General features: G+C 36.1%; 1 protein-coding gene across 2 annotated transcripts in view; it reads right to left on the bottom strand.

The window, feature by feature from the left end:
* SMARCA1 (SNF2 related chromatin remodeling ATPase 1) overlaps window positions 1–26,741 on the bottom strand; it is a gene marked incomplete at both ends in the record, with an annotated part of 134,157 nt that overhangs the window by 27,071 nt on the left and 80,345 nt on the right. For both annotated transcript variants that reach the window (XM_080718492.1, XM_080718493.1), the window contains 6 exons: window positions 2,420–2,632; window positions 2,746–2,864; window positions 6,278–6,410; window positions 10,078–10,200; window positions 25,512–25,625; window positions 25,878–25,988. In XM_080718492.1, the coding sequence (XP_080574618.1) occupies window positions 2,420–2,632; window positions 2,746–2,864; window positions 6,278–6,410; window positions 10,078–10,200; window positions 25,512–25,625; window positions 25,878–25,988 (813 nt within the window). The remainder of the gene's footprint in view (window positions 1–2,419; window positions 2,633–2,745; window positions 2,865–6,277; window positions 6,411–10,077; window positions 10,201–25,511; window positions 25,626–25,877; window positions 25,989–26,741) is intronic.

Genomic DNA, 26,741 nt, shown 5'->3' with positions numbered 1-26,741 from the left:
TAATTCATTGACAAATTTACAAGCTATTGGTACTGCCCTCAACTATGCCACCACATGCAAAAGCTACAAATGGCTAAGAATACATGGCTTTTGAAAGGAGTTCTCTGCTAAACATGGTCATAGACGCACTGAGATAGATGACAACTAACTCACTGCCAAAGTCTTCAGTAAGTCAAAATAGAATTTCATTTTCAAAGACTAATAGTAAAGATATTCTACATTGTTCTTCAATAATCTGCTTCAGTGAGCCAAAGAACCCTGTCAAACAATCCTTAGCTGAGTTCTTCATATTACAGATTAATTCTTATCTTTTCATTCTTTTCTCAATTCTTCCAAATGTATTCTGGAAACAAACATACCTTTCCATATTCTTTTGTCCAAATACAGCACTTTATAGCAATTAAATGTCATGTCACTAGATTCAGCTGAACGATTGTTCTACTTGCTTTAGTTCCTTGTGAATCCTGGCTTAATCTAAAGCTTTTAATCGTAGATCTTCTGACATGCCCTATAAATGTGATGGCACATTCTTTTGGTTTTTGTTTCTTTGTGTGTGGTACTGGGAATTTAACCCAAAGAATTCTACCTATGATTTGTATCCCAGCTTTTTTCTTTTTCAGTACTGGAGATGGAACCCAGGGGCATTCTATCTCCGAGCTATACCCCCTAGCCCTATATTTTCTTATTCTTTATTTTGAAACAGAGTCTCACTGAGTTGCAAAAGGCCTCACTAAGTAGCTGAGGCTATCCACAAACCACAATCCTCCTGTTTCAGCCTCTTGAATGCTGGGATTACAGCTGTGTGTTACCATGCCCGGCTCCCAGCTCTTTTTTTTTGTTTGTTTTTTAAACAGGTTTTCACTAAGTTGCAAAGGACCTTCCTAAGTTGTCAAGGCTAGCTGGGAATCTGCAATCCTCCTGCCTCAGCCTTCCAATTACTGGGATTACAGGTATGCATCACCACACTTAGATGATGGGCGCATTGTAATGCCACAGTCAATGTATACTCGAAAATTCATTAAGTTTTAGCAAATATCTGATCTCCCAAAATATCTGTCTAAATGAATATCTGCAGTAGAACAACTTAGAATTTTATTTTCAATCAACTTGAACTGAAAATATCAAATGAATTAAAGAAAATTTAAAGTATTTTTATACCCCATAAACTTTTTGACAAGAAAATATTTACAATAGATAGCAACTACAAAAAATGTATGCTATTTTATGACTAGTCACAAAACCATTGTTTAGACTGCTAGTTTCTTATTGCTTTTAATTTTTTGGATATATAACCTTGGCTCACAAATGACTGACAATACCAACATTAAAGATGTGTTGCATGTATTTCAATATCACTCTGTATAGTACAGCTCAGCAACACTAGAATCTAACAGGAACACACTTCACATAAGAAAACAATAAAAAAATTTAAGAAGCTAAAATAAAATAACTTATTCTCTGATTCATAAAGTTCTTATAAAGATAATTTAGCAACAATTCCTATAAAATTATGAAAATAAATAAATCCTTAATTCAGTTGCACAGTATCAAGTATCACCTGGTAATAACAGAGGGGAAATGTACATTTAAAGTAGTGAGCTCTGTGAATCACAATATTCATCAAGTAAACAAACAGTATCATCAATAGTGTGACAACCTAATATAATATTCCTAATAATACAATGCAATGATAAGCACTTCCATAGCATTCCTGCCATAAACCTTAAACCTACATCTAACAGTAAGCACATGATGAAGTACACTATAGAACAACCTACAAGACAACTATCCTGGCCATCTTAAAACTGTCATTGTCATGAAAAACATAAAAAGTCTTGCATTTCAAAAAGCCTAAAGAGACCCAACAACAAAATGCAATGTGTGAACTTTGCTAGATGATCAATTAAATGGAAACAACTATACAAGACATTTTGGAGACAACTAGAAAAGTTTGGTCATGGATTTTATACTAGATGTCATTGCTAAATAACTGTTAACATTTTCAGGTGGAATTACAGTTATGTAGGAATATATACTTAGTTTTAGGATATTCATGCTGAAGTATTTAGAAGTAAACACTCATCTTGTCTTCAACTTACAGTGGTTCAGAAGTATATGTTTATGAATATAAAATATATATATATATATATGTATTTCTGAATATAGAAATGTTTCCACATTTCTGAATATAAAATATAGACTGTATAAGTATATATGACTCTATGAATGTATGTGTGTATATATATGTATATGTGTGTGTGTGTATATATATATATGTATATATATATATATATATATATATATATATATATATATGAATGCCAAAGTGACAAAATGTTACACAACTGGAGAATCTAGGTAACAATATGTGGTATTTGAAATTTTTTTGAATGAAAACAATAACAAAAGGAATACATACCATGGCAGTTCTAGACTTGATAAACCAGTCAAATCTAAATTGGGGAGCATTCCGTACACACTGTCTTAATTCTTCATAGACATTTTCTCTATCAAAGCCCATTTTGTGTAACATACAAATCAAGAATCTATCTTCTTCCTCAGTATAGTTCTTTCCTTTGCTGGTTCCATACTGAATACGTAACTGATGAAATGGAGCCTTATATCTTGCAATCTGTATATTTTTTAAAAAAGTAGTGCTTTTAAGTGAATGTGTAATAAGAAGTCAAAGACAATTACCATATTAAATAAAATGATCTATTAATTATTTAGCATAAAATATAGTACTTTGGCATCCAGAGTTTTCTTGATACTGATCCTTCTCTGAATTCTTGCTTCTCCACGTTCGATTTGAGCCATAATTTTCTCAATGTCTTGTAGTTCATTGCAACGTTCCCAAAATACAGCTAAAAAAAAATCCAGTTATTTCTTTAAATTACTATCATTTAAGCAAATGAATAAAAAATTATACAACAAAAATTAACAGGAAGGCCGGGCGTGGTGGCGCACGCTTGTAATCCCTGCGCTTGGGAGGCAGACAGGAGGATCGCGCAGGTTCGAAGCCAGCCGCGCGCGCTGGCTTAGGAGACCCTGTTTCCAAAATGAAAATGTAAAAAATAGGTCTGGGAGTGTAGCCCGGAGGTAGAAGGGAATATATATATATATATATATATATATATATATATATATATATATATATATATATTTTTTTTTTTTTTTTTTTCAGATTCAGATTCAGCCAGGTGTGGTGGCGCATGCCTGTAACTTGGAATTTGAAGGTTCGAGGCCAGCCTCCGCAACATAGTGAGACTCTTAGTAACTTTTTTAAGACCCTGTCTTAAAATAAAAAATAAAATAGGATGGAGGTCTAGTTCAAAAATAGAATGCTCTGGGTTCAATACCTGATTCCAAAACAAATAAATAAGTTTACAAATAAGTAAATAAAAATAAAATAGGACCAGTAGAGAAGCTCAAAGGTAGAAGGCCTCTGAGTTCAATCCCAGTTCCTCCCCCAAATAATTTATGATTCAGATTCATCTGTATAAAAATATGCTTAGTTATTAAAGAATCCCAACTTTTTGTTTAAAAATAAGAAATCAACAAGGATTTAAGTAAGCAATTTTCCTTTCACGAGTTATTGAATCTTTAATTACCATCCTAAATGACTAGGATTTCAAATGATTTTATATATACTGATTTAAGGTAGGCTTTTTACTTAAATATAATACATGAAGGACAAAATACATTAAATGCAACAGAAGAGGGCAGCATACAAATGTGAACATAGCTTCCTATGCAGCAGAAATGAAAATGAAAGAAACCATTATCAACAGTTCATTCAAATTGTTCCTATAAAGTGGTACTTTCTGTTGCAATAGTTACTGCTTCTGGCATCATTCACAAATCTTATCACACTTCTAGTGACCTATGGTTTCTTTAAACCTCATTGAGATTTTAATTGGATACATACAGAAGAATATCCAAATTGCCAAGTCACCCAAACAAATTTTATAGACAAGCCAAATAACCTGCTGCATTAGTATATCACATCTTATGACTTCAATGAAAGTGCTTCTAATGACATTCTCTATACCCTCAAATTCTCAAATTTAGAGCCTATCAAGAAAAGTATGCTGCCACTCTCTGATTCTCATAAGTACCTGTGTTCATTTATTCATTGACTAGCTATTCATCTAACACATATTTAAATGTCTGCTACATCTAAGATACTGTATACTCATGAATTACCAGTCATACACATTTATTTTCTTATTGCAACCAACTACATTAACCCATTCTAACAACTATAAAAACCCATCCTAACCTCGCCACCCACAGTCTGGTGGGTAACAAACAGTCCTGAGTTAGTTGAAATACCTGCCCTAGTATTAAATTGCAAGGATTATTTTTGTTTTGTTTTCTTCATTTATTTTTTGTGGTGCTAAGAAACTAGGTATCCGTGCAAGTCCAATGCTCTGCCACTGAGCTATACCCCCAGTCTGTGATATCTTCTTAAATCATTTTTCTCTTGCAACTTCATGCACACTAATGCTATCTCTATATTATCTAAAGAAAATTCTTCAGAATCTCTCTGTACATGCTCTTTACCCTCTTTTTATTCAATACATACTTCTAAAATTTCTTTTCCATCTATTGTTCCCCTCTCTAAGCTTCCAAATTCCTTCAACTTATCAACTAACCCTTAGGAGAAATATTGGTGTCCTATAGACATGGTGGCATGAGCCTGTAATCTCAATACTTGGAATGCTGAGACAGGAGGATCACAGATTTGAGACCAGCCTAGCAAGTTAATGAGACTTTCAGTAACCTAGTGAGACTCTTTCAAAACAAAAAATAAGAAAGGCTGAAAGCATAGCTTAAAAGAAGAGTGCCCCTGGGTTCAACTCTTAGTACTCTACTCCACCTTTCTCCAAACAAAGAAATAGTAGTGTCATGCTGGTATCAAGGAAATCTCATAGACTTGATGCTATATTATATATCGGTTGTATACTCAATACAACCAACCTCTAAAGTCCTTGGTAACCACCAGAAGACTCTATTATATTTTCAGGAGGAAAAACAAAATTCCTATTCTCTAAGTTTGGATTTCCTCAAGAACTAGCACTCTATAAATTAAAAGCTATTCCTAGTATGTATTACTCTTTGGTTTATTTATTGGTGTTGTAATGTTTCCTTTCTACTATTGTAAAACCCAATATTTTATTGGTTAGATTAAACAGGCTTTGGAGGATTAGCAAAGAAACCATCTACTATTTAGCATTGTTTCTATAGGAAAATGTTCTAGATTCAAAGCAGGTGATATTCAGACTAAATCAGAGAGCACCACATAGTTTAAAGTAGAAACATCCTATGCTATACATATAAAAAACAGAAATATGGCCCTATTTTTAATAAGATTTTTTTCTAGAAGCCTGAGACTTGATGTGCTAGGACATGGGAATTGTTATTAACTCCACATGCTTCAGCAACAAATCCAATTTTGAGGCCAAAGACACAGCTGAGTAAGAGAAGGGGATGATTTGAGGATGAATGAACAGATTTATTCAAGCACTTGTTTGAGATCTATTCCAGCTTGCCTCGAGTTAAAAAATAATAATAATAAACCCCTGTGACTCAACTAAAGTAGACTGAATCCCTGAGGGTGTCTGAGCATCTAAATGGATTAAACAGAGCTCTACTTCAAGAATGACCTAGAAAAAAATAGTCAATTTCAATCTGCTGTACCTGAAGTCTCAGGACTAGACCAAAAGAGGACTGAATTCCAGAGGTGGAAAAGTGGAAAACTAATTCTATGGATGCTCACCCAATGGCCATCCTTGTTTTACTAGAGCTTTACTTAGCTCTATTAGCAAACTACTAGTGAAAACAGCAGTGTGTTTTGATAAATTTTATAATCTTTTCATAAAATGCAATCATATTTTATACTTTCATCTACATCTTACTACAAGATCTCTGAACACAAAAGTTTAAAAGATCTCTCAACAAAAGAGCAATTAAATTGACAGTAAAAAAAAATAGATAAATGTGGCTGGGTATGGTGGCACATGCCTGTAATACCAGTACTTGGGAGAATGAGACATGAGGATCGGAGGATTGAGGCCAGCCTCATCAAGTAGTGAGTAAGATTCTCATCAACCTAATACAATCATGTTTCAAAATAAAAAACAAGACTGGGGGTGTAACCCAGAGGTAGATTGCCCCGGGGTTCAATCCCCAGTACCACAATAAACATGAATAAAATGAATGAGTAAATAAATATGATTAAAATACAATACCATATTTGAAGTTATATACAAACCTGAATACTCCATGACCTCCTCAGGGGATTTGCCCTCTACCTCACGAGCTATATTGTCAATGTCATCTCTTCCATACTTCTCATTAGCTTTAATAAACTGGTTAAAATCTCGTTTAGTCCAGTTTGTGAAACCCTGAGGAAAAAAAGTTAAGAATCATTGCTTAGTTTAGTTAATAAGTCCATCTATTTTCCTATTTACTTCAATAAAATGATACATTAAAAGCAGCTTAGAAAGACTGAAAATGCTCCTCCTAATAAAACTGCTCATTTTTTATGTTGGAAGTAAAAGCTGAGTCAGAGTTATTATAGAAATAACCATTTTTGTCGGGCGTGGTGGCGCACGCTTGTAATCCCAATGCTTGGGAGGCTAAGACAGGAGGATCATACAGGTTTGAAGCCAGCCTCAGATACTTAGTGAAGCTCTCAGCAACTTAGTGAGACTCTGTTTCCAAAAAGAGTATAAAATAGGTCTGGGAGCATAGCCCGAAGGTAGAAAAGTCCCTGGGTTACACCCCCAGTACCACAAAAAATAATAACTGCTTTTATATTTTGAAGTTATATACTACTTTCTATGTACTTAAAAGTTGGTTTATAGTTCTTAGATATTATATACTTTTAATTTCATATTTTATAGATGCCTATCATAAATACAAATGCATTAAAATACTAATATAAATGTTAAATACCTAATATTCCACTACCTTAATGATATTTTAACAGACATGATCCCATGTAAATTGAAAGACAAGAATATGACTACATTAAATGGAAAGAACACTCAAAAGAGAATGCAAAAAAAACTTTAGTTCTTCATGTCATTCCAAACTATAATGAATGTATACTTTCCACTTGAAATTGTATTAACAAATAAAATTTCTATGAAGAGAGCTTTATTGAACCCACTGAATTTCTTTACTAAAATACAGGACAGTTCGCCTGTGTTTAAAATCATTTTAGAGTTAGTAGCTCATCTGTGAATTCGCAGAACAAATAATTAGTTTCAACTCCTCATGTACCCATCCATCCACATTAGTGTGATCTCAGACACTGTAATTTTCTATCCCCACTCTTTGTTGGTAAAGATTTCAAATAATTCCATACTTTGTTTCTTTGTACTGGCATAATTTTAAAGATTAATTTCTTATCAGCAGAGAAAGATGATTTAAAATAAATTCAACTATGAGGGTAAAAACTGATTATACTTTTAATTACAACCTAAAGCGTTTTCCCAGTTGAGACTACATATTCACATTTTACATTTCTATATAAGATAAGCCATGTAGTATTCCAAAGCCATAACTTCATTTTGTGGTCAGAAAATAAATTTTTAAAACATGAATATTTAAATTTTATCCTTTGATAAATAAAGCTCAGTGAACTGCAACTACATTTTCAAGCCAAACTTTGTGACTCTAAGCATTTGGCTTAAAAAATGAATGTCTTATAAAAATTCATTCAATAAAATTACATGTTCTAATAAAGAAAAGATCCATATAAAATAACATAATTACTCTTAATTGACACATATTTGAATATATGCATGTGATATAGTATGTTGTGGGGTTTCCTTTTTTTGCTTGTGTGTGTGTGTTGTGTGTGTGTGTGTGTGTGTGTGTGTGTGGTACTAGGGATTGAACCCAAGGACATTCTACCTCTGAGATATACCCTCAGAAGTCCTTTTTACTTTATTTTGAAACAGAGTATGGCTCAGTTACCTCATAGGTCTCAAAACTCCAATCCTCCTACCTCAGTCTCCCAAATACTGAGATGACAGGCATATACCACCATGCTCAGCTTACTGCATGATATTTTTACCCATGCTTATAAAATCTGCAATGATCAAATCTGGGTAATTAATATATCCATCACCCAAACATTTAGTCTTCCATTGTGCTGCAAAATTCAAAAACTAATTTTTAGTAATTATCATGGAAAATTCCTGCTACTTTACCTTGAACATTAAAAAAATGAGGAATAAGTAAATTCTGCTGGCAGCCTCCTAAACTAAGGTGGTGTCATAGAGTGTACATTTTTGCTTATTATTTTACATGGATTTTTTTATTTGTGTATTGCAATCATACATCTTAATGGGGTACTAGATGGTAGAGGCATACATGCACATTTAGCCCTTCCCCAGTTCTGACCCCATTCCCTTCCCCCTCTCCCTCCTTCTCATGTTTGGCTTAGTGAATAATTATGTTTGTGAATGTACAAGAGAACTTCCCTCTTCCCTCACTCATCTCCCTCAGTTAGGTCGCCTTATCTGCTCATCTATAGTTTCTCCATCTTCTTCTAGAGTTCCTCCTAGGACCCTTTTTCTCCCTGGCTTCCACATATTAGGGAAAGCATCTAATGTTCTACTTTTTGTGGCTGATTAATCTCACTTAGCATAATGTTCTTCTGTTTCATCCATTTCCCCAAAAATGATATTGTTTTGTTTTACTTTATGGCTGAATAAAATTGCATTGTGTACATATCCCATAGTCTTGTGATCCATTCTTCTGTTGATGGACATCTTGGCCGGTTCCATAATTTGGCAATTGTGAATTGTGGAGCTATGAACATAGATACGCATGCATTACTTTGGTAGTTTGGCTTCCACTCTTTTGGGTAGATATCAAGAAATAGTATTGCTGGATCATATGGTAGATTCGTTCCCATTCTTCTGAGAATCCTCCATACTGTTTTCCAGAGTGTTTGCACTAATTTGCAATCCCTTTGTGGATCTTTTACATTGAAACCTTTTTTTATCTTGTAGAGTTTATTTTGGAAATATAACACTCATAAAACTATCTAAAGCAATAATAACTTGAAAGCATTAATATTTTTTTCAAACAGAAACCTTATTTATTAACTGTTAGCTTTTAATTACATAATAATCATTTTAAAAGTTTCAGAAATATCTCACCATTGTATTAAAGTTCTTTCTAAAAAAATAAAGGGATTTTTAACTATGAAATTATTCTGTAAATGAAAGATTTTAGAATATAATTTTAGGGAACAATTCATATCAATCAACAAAAGAAATTTAAATTTTCAAGAACACACAATTATTGTCTATCAGCCTTCAAATATGGATTCACTGACTGACCTAACATAACTGGTAAAAAATAGCACATTGTATTTCTTTTTACTTTATTTTATTTTATTTTGTGTTACCAGGTATTGAACCCAGGGGTATACTACCACTGAGCTTTATTCCCTAAACATTTTATTTTTTAAATTGAAACAGAATCTTGGTAAGTTGCTGAGCCTGACCTTGAATTTGCTATTCTTCTGTTTCAGCCTCCCCAGTACTGGTATTACAAGCACTTGCCACCACTCAGGGATGTCAGATTTCTTTTTGTGTGTGGTGGGGGAGGGGTTACTGAGAATTAAACCAGGGAATTCTACCTATGAGCTCCGCCCTCAGCCCTATTTTAATTGTTATTTTGAAACAGGTCCCACTTAACTGCGGAGCACCTCACTACCTTTGTGATTGCTGAGGCCAATCACATACCTGTGATCCTTTTGTCTCAGCCTCTTAAGTACTGGAATTACAGACATGCACCATTATGCTCAGCTACAATGTCATATTTTTAATAATTGACACATACTTGGCATATATGTTTTTCTCCAGTAATTCCAAAAGAGCATAGTCTGTAAGAGGGATTTTTAAAACAGAAATAGTCTGAACATGTTTTTAGAGTTTTGTTGGTGTGTCAAAACAGGATAGTAGGCCCATACAATATATAGTAAGAGTTATTTATACATTTTTTATTGTTTCACTAGAAGTATTTCAGTCTCTTATAGTATTTTACTTGTGTGAGAAGTTTGTCCTTTTCTTCAGTCTCTTCTGGTGTAAGAGGTTCAGCTCCATCAATCTTTTTTTGCTCTTCTCTTTGAGCCAGAACTGGATTTGGGATCTCAGAATTTCTTGGGACCTATGAATCAAGAGACAAGTAGTAACCTAATAAAATAAGTGAGTCTGTAATATACATAATCAAACTTTATAAAGTTATTTTGACAGTAAATAATATAATACCATAACCAAAATGACACATAGTCCTCTCCACATTTCTGCTACTATACTAGTGCCCAAATGAAAACCATTCTTGTACTCTGTGGTATTTATAGTTAAAACCCATCAGTAAATGAATGCAATATTATATTCTATAATTCACTATATTGTAGAACAAACCATATATTTATAATATTGCAGTACATTGAATAAAGAAAAAAATTGGCAGTAAAAACAAAAAGATTCCACATCCCTCAAGTACTATACAGCACAGTAGTAAGCTAGCCATACACCTATAGATGATATTCAACAAGACTGATCACTTCAACTTGCAAAAAGAATGCAGTGCTTGTATTGTTTACCAGGGTTTGGAAGAGGAGAGCATTTCTATATAACGTGAAAACTCTAGAAGTGACAGGATAATGAAGAAAAAGGAAATAGAGACTTTAATAGGAAAAGGAATAGTGGAGTCACTAACAGCTGAGATGAGAGCAGCAATGAAAAAAAAAGACTGTAGCCACAGGGACCAACAGAAAGTATATATGGCATCTGGGGCACAGAGCTGCAACTACCCTAACATCAAGAAAAGGGCTTGAATTCAAGACACTAACAACAGAAGTTCAGCTCTCCAAGGAAGCAAGCAGCATCTCTGTAATCTGAAGGACCTAACTGCATTTTTTAGCACATACAACTAGTGTGGCTTAGCAGTATGGGGCAGCAAACATCATATGCAGGGACAAATCATCACTGAGTGCATCTGTTGCTAAAATACTACACAATAATATAAGAGGCCAGGTAGAGAATATGGGACAACATGGCTCAATCTCTAAAATATTATGCTATGTGAAAGAAGTTTTATACCTACTGTATTGTTAGGTAGTTAGATTCAAAATGAGCAGGGCAAGAAAATTAAAAAATGGAGGATCCAGCCGCTCTCATGAGATGATATATGGAGTTTTCCTGCTTAAGTGCAACTGCCATATTAGGCAACCTCTTCCCCAGGGTTTCATTTAGACACTCAAAGTTTCCAAAATGGAATAAATAGCACAGGCACACTAAGCTAAGATGGAAAAAGAGAAAGTTCCCTTCACAAAATGCATATATATGAAGGAGAAAGTTTCCTGACTAAATAAAACTCACCAGGTAGAAAAATTGCTGCTGTTTTCCACATCAGGAAATGGACCATTCCAGACCCTTTATCAGGAATGTAACCCCTTCATCACAGCTTTCTCTTAAACTGTACCCCAAATTCCCTTTAAATAGCCTCTTATATTTACTTGTCTTTCTGTATAAAATTTTTCTTTTGGAAAGCAAGGGCTGAGAAAGAGATACCGCTGCTCTATAATATTTGTTTCTAGGAAATATTATCACCCTTTAACAATATGATTCTATAATGTGAAATTCTAGAACAAAAATAGCCTAATCTATTAAATAAATTAATGCCAAAATAATGGTTGCCTCTGGAAAATGCCTTAGAAACTGATTGGGAAGAGACACCCAGTCTCTGCAGTGACAGTAATGTTCTTTGTTTTTATAGGAGTTTGGATTATGTATGTGTATACATTTGTCAAAATACACTAAGTGAGGATAGAAATGGTGACACACATCAGTTAATGGTGTGTTAATGGTGACACACATCAGTTAATTCCAGTACTTGGGAAGTTGAAACAGGAGGATCACAGGTTCAAAGCCAGCCTCAGCAACTTAGTGAGACTGTTTTCAAAATAAAATAAAAAGTGCTGGAAGTGTACCTCAGTACCAAAAAAATTGAAAAATACTTAAGATTTATGTTTTCCTATATGTAAATTTTACCTTAAAAATAAAGAATAAATAAATTTTGGACTCTAGCTAATGATATGCATGTTGTGTGTTTGAAGGTAGAATGTATTTATGACAGACAGCAACTTGGAAATGCACTAAAAATGAGACAGATACTGATGTGATAGAGGGCTGAAACAATGATAAAATAGGTGGAAAGTCAAATACAGTATGATATAAATTATAAAATACATATGATGTGTGTATAAAATCTCATTGTACAGTTATTAAATGCAGAATTAAATGTGACAGCACCCAAAATAAAAACAGTAACCTGAAATTGGCTCACCATATTTTCATCTTAAAAATGCAAAATAGGTTGCCCACAATGACACATTACCCAAACTCACAGATTATGGAACTTCCTCTACTTGTCAAATGATTATACTTGTCCCCAAAAAATTATTTACTGGTAATTAATGTTTGTATGTTCTAGAGCTTTTTTCAGCTTTAAGTATGGCAAATTGTTTTTTATTTTATTTTTTATTGCAACCTTTTAGTCATGCATCTTAATGGAGTACATGATGGAATAGTAGAGGCATACATGAACACATCACTCATTTAGTCCTTCCCCAATTCCTACCCCATTCCCTCCCCCTCCCTCCTTCTCATGTTTGGCTTAGTGATTGACTTTGATATATTTGTGAATGTATATCATGTTAGGGAATTTCCCTCTTTCCCCCTCTCATCTACTTAAGTTAGGTCACCTTATTTGCTCAACTATGGTTTCTCTTTCTTTGTCTAGAGTAAACTTTCACTGCAGACTTTAGATTCAATGGAACCTCCAGATAATCTGGATTATTTTATGCCACAATTGAAATTCCAATTAAGTCATTCTCTTCTAATGTAAAGGCTTAAGTGAACAAGTGATTAGGTGCATTAAATAACAACTCCTTTAATTTTCAAGAGCAAGGAAGCTTCTGAATATCCCTAATTTGCAACAAGGGTCAAAGCTTAGATAACAGGAAGAACTGACATATAAGGCATTGCTAGCCACCAAGTGATTAGGGCAAAGAAAATACTTTTCTTATCCTCCAAGAAAGCATAACCCTTTAACTTCTGATCTTATTATCAGCAATCCTGCTGTTGTACTGAATATAGGAGGAACAAAATATAAAATAAAAATGCAAATAAGCAAGCTCTCAAAAAAATCACTCTTTACCAACTGATTCAAAATCAGTGAACCCACTTCTCCATATCCTTGTCAGCATTTGTTGTTGTTTGTGTTTTTAATGATATTCCATTCTAGTTGACATTAGGTAAAATCTCAGGGTAATTTTGATTTGCATCTCTCTGATTGCTAATGATATTAAGCATTTTTTCATACATTTATTGGCCATTTGAATTTCTTCTTTTATGAAGTGTTTATTTAGTTCACTTGCCCATCTTTTGGTTGGGTTATTTGTTTTCTTATTGCTGAGTTTTTGAGATATCTATAGATTCTAAGTATCAGACCTTTTTCAGAGGAGTAGTTAAATAAATTTTCTCTCATTCTGTTAGCTCTCTGTTGAGGGTGATGGAATGAGAAAAGTGGATAATGTGGAGAAGTGGGAACTCTAATACATTGTTGGTAATATTACAAATTAGTCCAACCACTTTGGAAAACAGTATGGAGGATCCTCAGAAGAATGGGAATGAAACCAAACTACCAAGCTAATGCATGCACAGCCCCACAATTCACAATTGCCAAACTATCCAACCAGCCAAGATGTCTATCAATAGATGAATGGATTAAAAAAACTATGGAATATGTACAAAATGCTATTTTACTCAGTCATAAAGAACAAAATTATGTTATTTACAGAGAAATGGATGAAACTGAAGAACATTATGCTAAGTGAAATTAGTCACAAAAAGTAAAAACTCAGATGTTCTCCCTAATATACTAGGGAAAAAAATGAGTCATAGGAGTAACTCTAGATAAAGAAGGAGAAACCACAGATGAGCAAGTAAGGTGATCTAACTGAGGGGGATGGGAGGGAGAGAGGGAAATTCCCTAATGTATATCACAAATATATCAAAGTCAATCACTAAACTAAACATGAGAAGGAGGGAGGGGGAGAGAATGAGGTGGGAATTGGGTAAGAACTAATTGAATGGTGTGTGCATGTATGCCTCTACCATTAAAACATAGGGCTACAACACACTACATTGGCTACAATGCACCAATAAGAAATGGCTACAATGCACCAATAAGAACATTTTTAAAAATCAGTGAACTTCTTGCTAGTCTCCCCATACCAAATCCTTACATAATAAGACTTCTGTGATTCAAAATTGATATAACATTACCATGAGCCACAGTGTCCCCACTTATTTTCCTTTACCCAATAGTCATTTAAGCAAAAAGAGGAGAAGGAGGCCCTTTTTAAAAATTTGACTGCATATTTAGAACATCAGGTAATTCCACCACAGCAGTTTTGTTCATTTGAGAATAAACTAGTGCTCCATTCTCAAGCATATAGCTAGACATTTCTTGAGAAGATATGACAAACAGTTATATATCACTGTACAAGTGATTATCATGCCATGCTGGTCTATCTGTACTTTAAACTCAAACCTACCCAAGTAAAGAACTCATCTTAGCTCAGGTCCATAATTTCTGATAAACAATAGAAGAGACAAGGTTCAGAAAAGACCAACATCCAGAATATGTCCTTATTTCTCTTATAAGTCCTCAGCTAAATATGTATAGGAAGATTCAAAGTAAGCCTTAAGATAATATGGAGGCAATCCAAGATATAGCTAAAGAGAGCTGAATACTAGGAGTACTGCAGTAGGATATTGGTTCTCCTGCTACCATCGCTACTGCCACTGCTGCAGTCTAAAGTTGCCACCATCTTCTCTCCTTTGATACTTCAACATCCCCTAACTGATTTCTGTGGATAAACGCAACATCCTTTGCATCACAGCCAGAGTGATTCTTTTTAAATGTCGAATCATACATTACTATTTATAAACTGTATGAATGAGCAAATCACTCAACCTATCTATGCCTCAGTTTTCTTGTCTGTAAAATAAGGACGAGGCTCCAGGCCTGTTGTGAAGATAATATGCTAATATTCATAAAGAACTTGAAATACTATAGAAAAATAAGCAAATCCCCAATAAGTATTATCATTTGACTACCTGGCCACCCACCTTCCTGCCTAAAAGACATTTCAATGATTTTTCTTTGCTCTAAACCAAAAGTTCAACCTCTTATATGACCTATAAAAGTTGCACATGATCAGACTCTACCCTGTCATCAGCCTTATCACTCACTCTCCTCATCACCACCCCTAGCAACACCAGGCTTTTTGCACTTCAAGAAAGAGGCCTCCTCCTTCCAACCTCAATGCTTTTCCTCAGAAGATGCCTCTGCTTAAGCCAGGCGTGGTGGCGCATGCTTGTAATCCCAGCATTTGGGACGCTGAGACTGGAGGATCGCAGTTCGCAGACAGCCTCAGCTACTTAGTGAGGCCCTCTGCAACTCAGTGAGACCCAGTTTCAAAGTAAAGAATAAAAAATAGGGCAGGGGGTGTAGCTTGGAGGTCGAATACCCTGGGGTTCCATCACCAAACCTGCAAAAAATAAATAAATAAATAAAAATAAAAAATAAGAAGATGCTTCTGCTTGAGCTTTCCTTCTCATACTTCATGTAACTCAGGCACATTGGTTTGATCTCAGCTTAAATGACACTTGAAACAGGGTCTCACTGAGTTGCAAGGGACCTTGGTAAATAGCTAAGGCTGTTCATGAACCTCAATCCTCCTGTCTCAGCCTCCCTAATACTAGGATTACAAGCATGTGCCACCATGCCCGGCTTCCTAATGAAGCTTTAACTGAAGGTATAAGAATTACTAATATAAATAAAATTATAAAAACATTAGCACCATTGCAATTCTATGAAGTTTTCTACTTTATAAACTGGAAGTTTCAGTTTAAACTTAATTCTGGCCAGGCATGGTGGTGCACGCTTGCAATCTCAGCATTCAGGAGGCACAGACTGGAGGATCATAGTTCATGGAGAGCCTCAGCTACTTAGCAAGGCTCTTCACAACTCAGTGAGATCCTGTTTCAAAAAATATAAAGACTAAAAAAATAGGACTGGGGGTGTAGCCCAGAGGTAGAATGCCTCTGGGTTCCAACTCCAGTATTGCAAAAATAAATAAATAAATAAATAAACTTAAATTTGTAAAGTTTATCATAATTAGAATTATGACAAAGTATTTTGAATAGTAGCTTGTATGTACCTAAAGAAGCTCCATGTCATGTATATGAGATATTTAGTTCATTTATATTTTAGAACTAGGTTGAATCTCTAGAGTGCTTGTACTATTTGTCCAGAATGGAAGCATCACATTTTGAATAGAGCAAAAAAGGAGGGTATTTCTTGGTATGTGTGTATCAAGATTTAGAAAATATATACAAACAAAAAGTTTAAGTGTTTGAATCCTCCTTTAAAAAAATCTAGAAGGACTTCCGGGAAGATGGCGACGGAGGAAAGCGGCACTTACAAGTCCCGCTAACAATCCAACTCTACTACCTCAAAACCAGCGCCTTTCAGAGCCAGAAAACACCACAGCAAAGAAATAAAAACGGTAAATACAAGAGACAGAGAAAAAGGGCTGGAAAAACAAGACACCGGAAAAAAACCAGCCCGAAGTGCCGCGCCCGCACGGCGCGGAGCGGCCGGAGCAGCCGGAGTGGCCAGAGCCGCAGCGCGGATTGGGGGGAGCCGCGGAGCGGAGCGGCCTGAGCAGCCGGAGCAGCCAGAGCCGCGGCGCGGAACAGCCGGAGCGGCCAGAGTGGCCAGACCCGCGGTACAGAGCAGCTGGAGTCGCGGTTCCGAGCAGCTGAGCAGAGTGGCCAGAGCAGCCGAGCAGAGCGGCCAGAACAGCCGGAGCAGTCAGAGCTGCAGCGCGGATTGGCTGGAGCGGCGACGCGGAGTGGCCGGAGCCGCGGAGTGGAGCGGCCGGAGCAGCCGGAGCAGAGTGGCCAGAACAGCTGAGCGGAGCGGACAGAGCAGCCGGAGCGGAGCGGCCAGAACAGCCGGAGCAGCCAGAGCCGCGTCGCGGAACGGCCAGAGCGGCCGGAGTGGCCAGACCCACGGTGCAGAGCAGCCAGAGCCGCGGTGCAGAGCGGCCGGGGCAGCCGGAGCGGCCAGAACCGTGGTGCAGAGCAGCCAGAGCCGCAGCGCAGAGCGGCCGGAGCGGAGCGGCCTACATCTCCCCTAGCAACACCAGGCTCCAGAGAGGAGGGAGACTCAAAACAGAGCTCAAATCCAGAGAGGAGGTACTCTGGCCTCGCGGCCTAGGATGCAGAAGCAGCGTCTTACTGCTGGCGGCAGCGGCGAGTTCACCAGACGGCCCTAGACCAACCCACTCAACCAGCCACCAGGTGCCTGAGAGGAGGGGTGGACAGCGAGCCGAGGCGAGCAGGTGCTGAACAGCCGGGTGGCAGTCAGCAGTTTTGTTGGTGCAGGGAACATCTAAAGCTCCCAAGGGCTGGGCGCAGCACAACTGGCAAGGACTCAGAGCAGAGTTCAAAACCAGAGAAGAAATACGCCGCATCACGGCCGAGGGCGTGGCAGTGGTGCCATATTGCCAGTGGCGACAGCAGCGAATCCACCGAGTTCACTACAGCTCCATCAGCGCACTCAACAACCGTGAGTCAAATTGCGGCCCCTAGGGGAGAAATCCCAGTACTGCACTCCCAGGGACTTGCGCAGATAGTCTCCCTGGGTTGGAGATTTTAGCAGTGCAGCCCAGTGGGGGAGTGGCAGTGGCAGAGATATCATACCATAGTCACAACTCCCCACTGGAGAACGCCCAACTTGGCACCCCCCACGGTCTAAGCAGCCTTGATTGACTCCCTGGGTCTGAGACTTTGTGATACAACACAGTAAAGGAGTAGTGGTGACTGAGATACCATAGACTAGAGATCCAGAGCATCTTAAGTGAACTCGTAGTGACTCAGGGAAGAACCCAGAGAAGGCACAAACTTCCAAAATCATGGGAAAGAGAAATAAGAATGGAGCAGTGAATGCCAACAACACCACAACATCAGAATCTGATAACACAGAAACCCAAAGATCTCTAGAAGATCAAATTAGGAAAATAACTTTAGAAATAATAGAGGACTTTCGAAAAGAATTTAGAGAGAGTCAAAAAGAGATAAAGGATGCAATTAATGAAGTAAAGGCCTCAATTCAAAGTATAAACAACAGATTAGACCACATGGAGAATAGAATCTCGCTTCTTGAAGATGATCATTCTAAAAATGAACGCATAGTTTCTAATTTAGAAAAAAAAACCCGACAGCAGGAATCTGACATTGAAGAAATATGGGCCCATTTCAAGAGAGCTAACCTAAGAATAATTGGAATAGAGGAGGGAAAAGAAGGTGAAACCAAAGGGATCAACAATCTCTTCAAAGAAGTAATAGCAGAAAATTTTCCAAACATAGAGCAAGAGGTTGATACACAGGTCCAGGAAACTTATAGAACTCCCTTTAGACAGGATCAGAGAAGAGGATCCCCACGCCACATAATTGTCAAAATGACTAATGTGGAAGCCAAGGAGAGAATCTTAAAGGCAACAAAAACAAAAGGCCATGTGACATACAGAGGCAAACCAATTAGAATCACTCCAGACTTCCCAAACCAAGTTATGAAAGCCAGAAGGGCTTGGAGTAACATATTCCAAACTCTGAAAGAAAACAACTTCCAGCCAAAAATTTCCTACCCAGCAAAACTATCCATCAAATTAGATGGGGAATTAAGAAGCTTCCATGACAAACAGAAACTGAAGGAATTTATGTCTTCAAAACCAGCGCTAGAGAAAATACTCAAGGAGATTAACTGCGAAGAGGAAATGGGTAATTCACGCCAGAACCAAAGAAACAAGAATTCCCATCCAGCAGACAACTAAGCAAAGAAGAATAAACAGTATCTCAAACAGAAATAAGATCTTAACATGTTGGGAATTAAAAATTATCTCTCTATAATCACACTGAATGTAAACGGCCTCAACTCCCCAATAAAAAGACATAAAGTGGCAAAATGGATTAAAAGCCAGAATCCATCCATCTGCTGCTTACAAGAAACACACCTCACAAGTAAAGATAGGAACAAACTCAAGGTAAAGGGCTGGAGCAAGGTAATCCATGCTAATGGTACTCGAAGACAAGCAGGAGTAGCAACTATGATATCAGACAAGTTAGACTTTAAACCCAAACTTATTAGAAGAGACAAAGGAGGTCACATTTTACTGGTAAAAGGAATAGTCCAGCAAGAGGAAATAACAATAATCAACATCTATGCCCCAAACATAGGGGCAACTACTTTCATAAATCAAACTCTTTGTGACATGAAGCCACACATAAATCCCAACACAATAATACTGGGAGACTTCAACACACCTCTCACAATACTAGACCGATCTTCCAGACAAAGGGTCAGTAAAGATGTCTCAGAACTAAAGAACACCATTAACCAAATGGACCTTTTGGACACATATAGAATATTTCACCCAACTACAGCAGAGTTTACATTTCTCTCAGCTGCTCATGGAACCTTCTCCAAAATAGATCACATCCTGGGACACAAAATGAGCACTAGCAAATTTAAAAAATGTTACATACTTCCCTGTGTCATTTCAGACCATAATGGAATGAAACTAGAAATCAACTATAAGAAGACACAGAGAAACAACATAAACATGTGGAGACTGAACACCACACTTCTGAATGAAGAATGGGTCATAGAAGATGTAAGAGGTGAAATCAAGAAATTTCTAGAAACAAATGAAAATAAAGAAACAACATATCAAAACCTCTGGGACACTTTGAAGGCAGTATTAAGAGGAAAATTTATAGCACTGAGTGCTTACATAAGAAAAACAGAAAATCTTCAAATAAATAGCCTTATGACACACCTCAAAGCCCTTGAAAAGCAGGAACAATTGAACCCCAAAGCCAGCAGAAGACGGGAAATTATTAAAATTAGAGCAGAAATTAATGAAACAGAGAATAAAAAAACAATACAGAAAATCGACAAAACCAAAAGCTGGTTTCTTGAAAAAATTAACAAGATTGATAAACCACTAGCCAACCTAACTAAAAAAAAGAGAGAATCAACCCAAATTATGAAGATAAGGGATGAAAAAGGAGACATTACTACTGACAGCGTAGAAATCCAGAGGATTATCAGAAACTACTTTGAAAAACTATACTCCAACAAAATGGAAAATCTGGAGGAAATCGACAACTTCCTAGATAAATACAACCTTCCTAAACTGAGTCAAGAAGATATAGAACACTTAAACCAACCAATAACAATCAAAGAGATTGAAATAGCAATAAAGAGCTTACCATCAAAGAAAAGCCCAGGACCAGATGGCTTCCCAAGTGAATTCTATAAAACCTTTATAGGAGAACTAATCCCAATACTACTCAAACTATTTCGGGAAATAGAAAAAACCGGGACTCTCCCAAATACATTCTATGAAGCCAACATCACACTAATACCCAAACCGAATAAAGACAGTTCAAGGAAGGAAAACTACAGGCCTATATCTCTGATGAACTTGGATGCAAAACTATTAAACAAAATACTAGCAACACGCATTCAAAACCACATCAAGAAAATCATTCACCATGACCAGGTAGGGTTCATCCCAGGGATGCAAGGCTGGTTCAATATACGAAAAACAATCCATGTAATTCATCATATAAACAGAATCAAAGACAAAAACCACATGATCATCTCAATAGATGCTGAAAAAGCATTTGATAAAATTCAACATCCATTTATGATAAAAACACTGCAGAGAATTGGAATAGAAGGAACATATCTCAACATTATTAAGGCAATCTACAATAAGCCCACTGCCAACATCATATTAAATGGGGAAAAACTTCAAGAATTCCCCCTAAAAACTGGAACGAGACAAGGATGTCCACTATCACCACTTCTCTTCAATATAGTACTAGAGACTCTAGCCAGAGCAATAAGGCAAGAAAAGGAAATCAAAGGAGTACAAATAGGAAAAGAAGAACTTAAGCTTTCACTATTTGCAGATGACATGATACTATATTTAGAAAACCCAACAAACTCAACCAAAAGGCTTATAGAACTGATCAACAAATTCAGCAAGGTATCTGGATACAAAATCAATCTTAAAAAATCAGAAGCTTTCCTGTACACCAACCATAAATCCACTGAAAAAGAAATTCAGAAAACACTTCCACTCAGGATCTCCCACAAAAAAATAAAATACCTAGGAATAAACTTGACCAAGGAAGTAAAAGATCTCTACAAAGAAAATTATAAAACACTGAAAAAAGAAGTTGAAGAAGATCTTAGAAGATGGAAAGACCTTCCATGTTCATGGATTGGCAGAATTAATATCATTAAAATGGCCATCCTCCCAAAAGTGATCTACAGATTTAATGCAATGCCCATTAAACTACCAAGATCATTCCTCACAGACATAGAAAAATCAGTCCTTAAATTTATCTGGAATAACAAAAAGCCCAGAATAGCCAAGGTAGTTCTCAGCAACAAAAACCACACAGGAGGAATCACAATACCTGACTTTAAACTATACTACAAAGCCATTGTAATAAAAACAGCAAGGTACTGGCAAAAGAACAGATATATAGACCAATGGAGCAGAATAGAAGACCCAGAAACAAGTCCACACACTTTCAGCCAATTGATTTTTGACAAAGGGGCCAAAAACATACACTGGAAAAAAGATAGCCTCTTCAACAAATGGTGTTGGCAAAACTGGTTAACCATATGCAGAAAATTGGATGTTAATCCCACTTTTTCACCCTGTACAAAAGTCAACTCACGATGGATCAAAGACTTGGAAATTAAACCAGAGACCTTGAAGCTCCTTGAAGAGGGCATAGGTCCAACACTACAACACATAGGCACAGACAAACATTTCCTCAACAAGACCCCAAAGGCACAACAAATTAAAAGGAGAATCAATACATGGGATTGCATGAAACTGAAGAGCTTCTGTTCAGCAAAGGAAACTATCAAGAACCTCAATCGAGAGCCAAAAGAATGGGAGAAGATTTTTGCCACCTACACCACTGATAGAGGACTAATATCTAGAATATACAGAGAACTCAAGAAACTCAACACTACGAAAACAAAGCATCCAATAACAAAATGGGCAAATGAACTAAATAGACACTTCACAAAAGAAGAAATTCAAATGGCCAATAAATGCATGAAAAAATGCTCAACATCACTGGCAATCAGAGAGATGCAAATCAAAACTACCCTGAGATTTCACCTAACTCCAACTAGAATGGCCATCATTCAAAACACAAACAACAACAGATGCTGGCGAGGATGTGGAGAAGTGGGAACTCTAAGACATTGTTGGTGGGATTGCAAATTAGTGCAACCACTTTGGAAAACAGTATGGAGAATCCTCAGAAGAATGGGAACAAATCTTCCATTTGATCCAGCAATACCACTGTTGGGTATCTACCCAAAAGAAAAGAAACCAAACTACCAAACTAATGCATGTGTATCTATGTTCATAGCTGCACAATTCACCATAGCCAAACTATGGAACCAGCCAAGATGTCCATCAACAGATGAATGGATTACAAAACTGTGGGATATGTACACAATGGAATTTTACTCAGCCATCAAAAAAAACTCAATTACATCATTTTCAGGGAAATGGATGGAACTGGAGGACATTATGCTAAGTGAGATTAGTCAGGCACAAAAAATAAGAAATCAGATGCTTTCCCTAATATGTGAGAGTTAGGGAGAAATGGGTCATAGGAGGAACTCTTGGAAGAGGATCAGTAACTTTTAACTCTGTTTACATTGTCTTTGGATATATAATATTTTTTTTATTTTTTAGGGAGTTTGTTTACTCTTTTGTTGCCTGTGCCATTGAAATCATATCCAAGAAATCACTTCCAATTTCAATGTTGTGAGGTTTTATGACCCAGTTTTTTCTTCTAAAAGCTTATAGTATTAAGATTTATATTTAGGTCTTTTATCTATTTTGAGTTAATATTTGTATATGTGTTAGGTAAGGGTCCAATTTTATTCTTTTTCATTTATTATTATTTTTCAACAATATTTAGTTAAAAGACTAGTATTTCCTCCACCAAAAGTTCATGGAAACCTTGTCAAAAATAACTTGACAATGTATGGAAGAACTTATCTCTAGGCTTTTATTTAGCTCCAACGGTTTATATATCTGCCTTTAGAACAGTACTACACTGTTTCAATTATTGTAGCTTTATATGGTTTGAAATCAGAAAATATACATCTTCTAGCTTTGTTCTTTTTTGAGACTGTTTTGGGTATCTAGAGTCCATATTCCATATCATGATAGATTTTTTCTGAAAAATAAATAAATAAATGTATGATAGTTTCACCTAAAAAAAAAAAAAGAAAAAAATATTCTCTGGTAAGAAAGAAAGCAAAAAGAAATACTGAAATGTTATCTTTAAGTCATCAAAAGTTTGGTACCAGACAAATGAAACTGTTATGTGAGATTATCAATGTTAATATTGTATAAATTGCTATAATACTAGATGTCAACCAGTAAGCCAAGCGTGGGAAGGAGGGATGGGGAGGGAATGGGGTGGGGATCGTGGTAGGGGCTAACTGGGCGAGATGTGCATGTATGTCTACAAAAGTATTTTCTTTATACCACTATGATGTATGAATACATTGCACCAATAAAAAATAAATTTAAAAAAAAAATCTAGAAAAGTTGAGCATTCAGATTAGGCATAAGATCAAGTTAAAAAAAAATAAAAACAGTGATATGATGGAAGAAAGAGACATGTTGAAGATTCAAAGTGCAAAATAAGAGCAGTTAAATTAAAAATAAAATAATCAATTTCATTAAGCAAACAAAATATAATCCTATTATGGTTTATGATAATTCAGGTCAGAATATTATTTTCTGTCACTTTTATTGATGACCAATAGTGAGACTTGAAAGGAGAATGAATTAAAATACTAGACCTCAGTAATAAAGCAAACATTTATGTAACACATACTTCATTTGATTCTTAACAACCTTATTAAGTACAGGTATTATTTACATATTAACAGGTTATAAGAGTGAAGTTCAGGGATATTAAATAGTCTTTTTCACAGTCATGTAGTCAACAAGGTTGGCATGGGTACTGGTCTCAGATTCAGTTCTCAGTATCCAGATGCTATGCTCTTTCCATTAAGAAATTCTGGGCTATTTCTGCATGTGCTATAATCCTGCTTCTTTCTGAAGCCCTAAATAAGGACTGTGTTTATAGTAGTGTAACATGTCATTTGAGAGTTGGGCCAAGTGATAGTCAAGTAGCAGCAATAAAAAATATTCCTGATGATAGAACTGTTTATGCTCCTTCTTTGGAGATATCAAAATGCTGTTCCCTATGATAATTACAGTGCCCACCACGACATTCTGGCCATAGATCTGGTTTGTATGTAAACAATGCTTTTCATTACAGGCAGTTTGTGGTTAGGGGTGAAGTCTTAAGTGACTGTCTGGGTAGTGGCCAGCTGGAAGAAGATAGAACAGAGAGGAAACCTAAGAAGACTGAGAATGAAAGGATAGCTATGAAAAGCAATAGGATAGAAGAGACAGAAAAAAGATGTAGGAAGAGAGGAAAGGGTGAATGAGAGAAGGAAGGTTGCCTGGAAATTGTGCTGTTGTACCTTCCAGTTTCTTCTTTTTCACCTCCCAGAAAATTTCAGGAACAGGAGAATGAAAGGAGGATCCTCCCTCCTGTTTAATACCGATTTATTGAGCACTTCTCAGTGTCAGGTACTGTGCCAGGCACTTGGGATGAAGCAAAGAACAAGACAGAGAAGACCCAATGCTCTTTACCTTCCATTAGAACTTATATTCTAATGGTAAAGATAGACCTTAAACAGATACCACAGTGTGATGATACTATTATTTGTGTGGTTAGCCTGATGCTTAACAAAAGATTTTGCGAGGGAATGTAACATGAGTATTTAAAATGGACAGGGCCATTATCAACCTAGGAGCAATAAAAACAAAAATGCTATTTTGGAGTCCTATTAAGGAAAAAATTCCTATCATACATCAACATTCACTTTTAATCATATACCTACCTACTATTTTTCTACATATTCTTTGACCATTCAAATACTAGCATTATTAAAAATAACATTATTACATGCATTCAATATTAGATAATTTTCTGTTAATCATTTTAAGTGATGATCATTTTGGGTGATTCAGTGGTTTGAAGTTTTACTTTTAGTTACACCTTCTATTTGGTTTAAGAGTTTTTAATTTACATTGACATTATTTCACAGTAAAACAGAATACCTACTCTAGCATAAGAGATTATGGCACCTTAAAAATCATATTATACTAATCTAAAACACTGAAAAATTACCTTATAACCTATTGTCTTCCGGTAATAAAGAATTTCCTTTTCCAGGAGCTCAAATAAATGTGGTGGGAAAAACTGAAAATCCTGAACATTTGGCTGTTTTGGAGGCCGTGGAGCCTGTAAAAGTAAAAGGCATTACATATATGTTTGTTTTAATTAAGCATATTAAGTAAACACACAATATCTTTAACTTTATACACAGAAAAATACAATAGAATCTGTTTATATAGCTGGGCTATATCTAGTAATTATTTATACTGTTATATTTAAGGACTGTGATTTGGAAATAATACAAATAAATCTGACTTATAAATTATGTTACAGGAGAACTCCAATACAGGATATAGAAGTAGACTTGTAGTGTTTTACCTTTGGAATCTTTGGCTCACTGACACGCAAAGCCTCTCTAAAGTAGGCATCCACTGCATAGTTTGCTTTGCGTTCTCGTTTAGGAGGTTCAATCCACTCCACCATGCCAAGCTATGAACAATAAGTAGAAACAAAGGAGTTAATAAACTATTTTATCACCATCAAGTACATCAAGGCTGGAGAGGCATGAGAAAAACCAAAGCTGTCAGAAAAAAACAAGACAGACCTTATAAATCACAATTATACCTCCAAAGTTCCATAACCTTGGCCTTGGACTCTACACTTAGACTGTACAAGTTTAGGTTCAAAAATTGTTTTCTTTTCAACAGTAGTTTAAAAATTATTTTTCTTCTTAGTAGTTGAGAAGATTTTGCACAATCTGCTGATTATTTTGCCATACAAACACAAATGGCCAATAAACACAAAAAAAGTTCAACATCATTAGCAGTCAGAGTTATACACATTGAAACTACACTGAGATTCCACCTAAACCCAACTAAAATGGCAATCATCAAAAATATAAACAATAATAAATGCAGGTGAGGATGTGGGGAAGTAGGAACTCTCATACATTGTTGGTGGGATTGAAAAGTAGTGCAGCCACTTTGGAGATCAGTGTGGAAGTTCCTCAGAAGACAGGTACCATATGACTCAGCTATACCACTCTGGCATATCTTTCCAAATGGGTTGAATGAAACCAGAATATTATATTAATACATGCATAGCTATGTTTATAGCAGCAAAATTTATAATAGCCAACTTACGGAACAAACCTAGGTATCTATAAACAGATGAATGAATTATGCAATTATGGGCTATCAACTTGACAGTCATATATCTCTCTTTAAATCAAGAGAAATGTTC

This window comes from Muscardinus avellanarius (assembly GCF_963383645.1).
Source record: "Muscardinus avellanarius genome assembly, chromosome: X".
Taxonomy (NCBI): domain Eukaryota; kingdom Metazoa; phylum Chordata; class Mammalia; order Rodentia; family Gliridae; genus Muscardinus; species Muscardinus avellanarius.
Note: the sequence above shows the minus strand (reverse complement) of the source record. Positions and strands in the feature narration are given on the sequence as shown.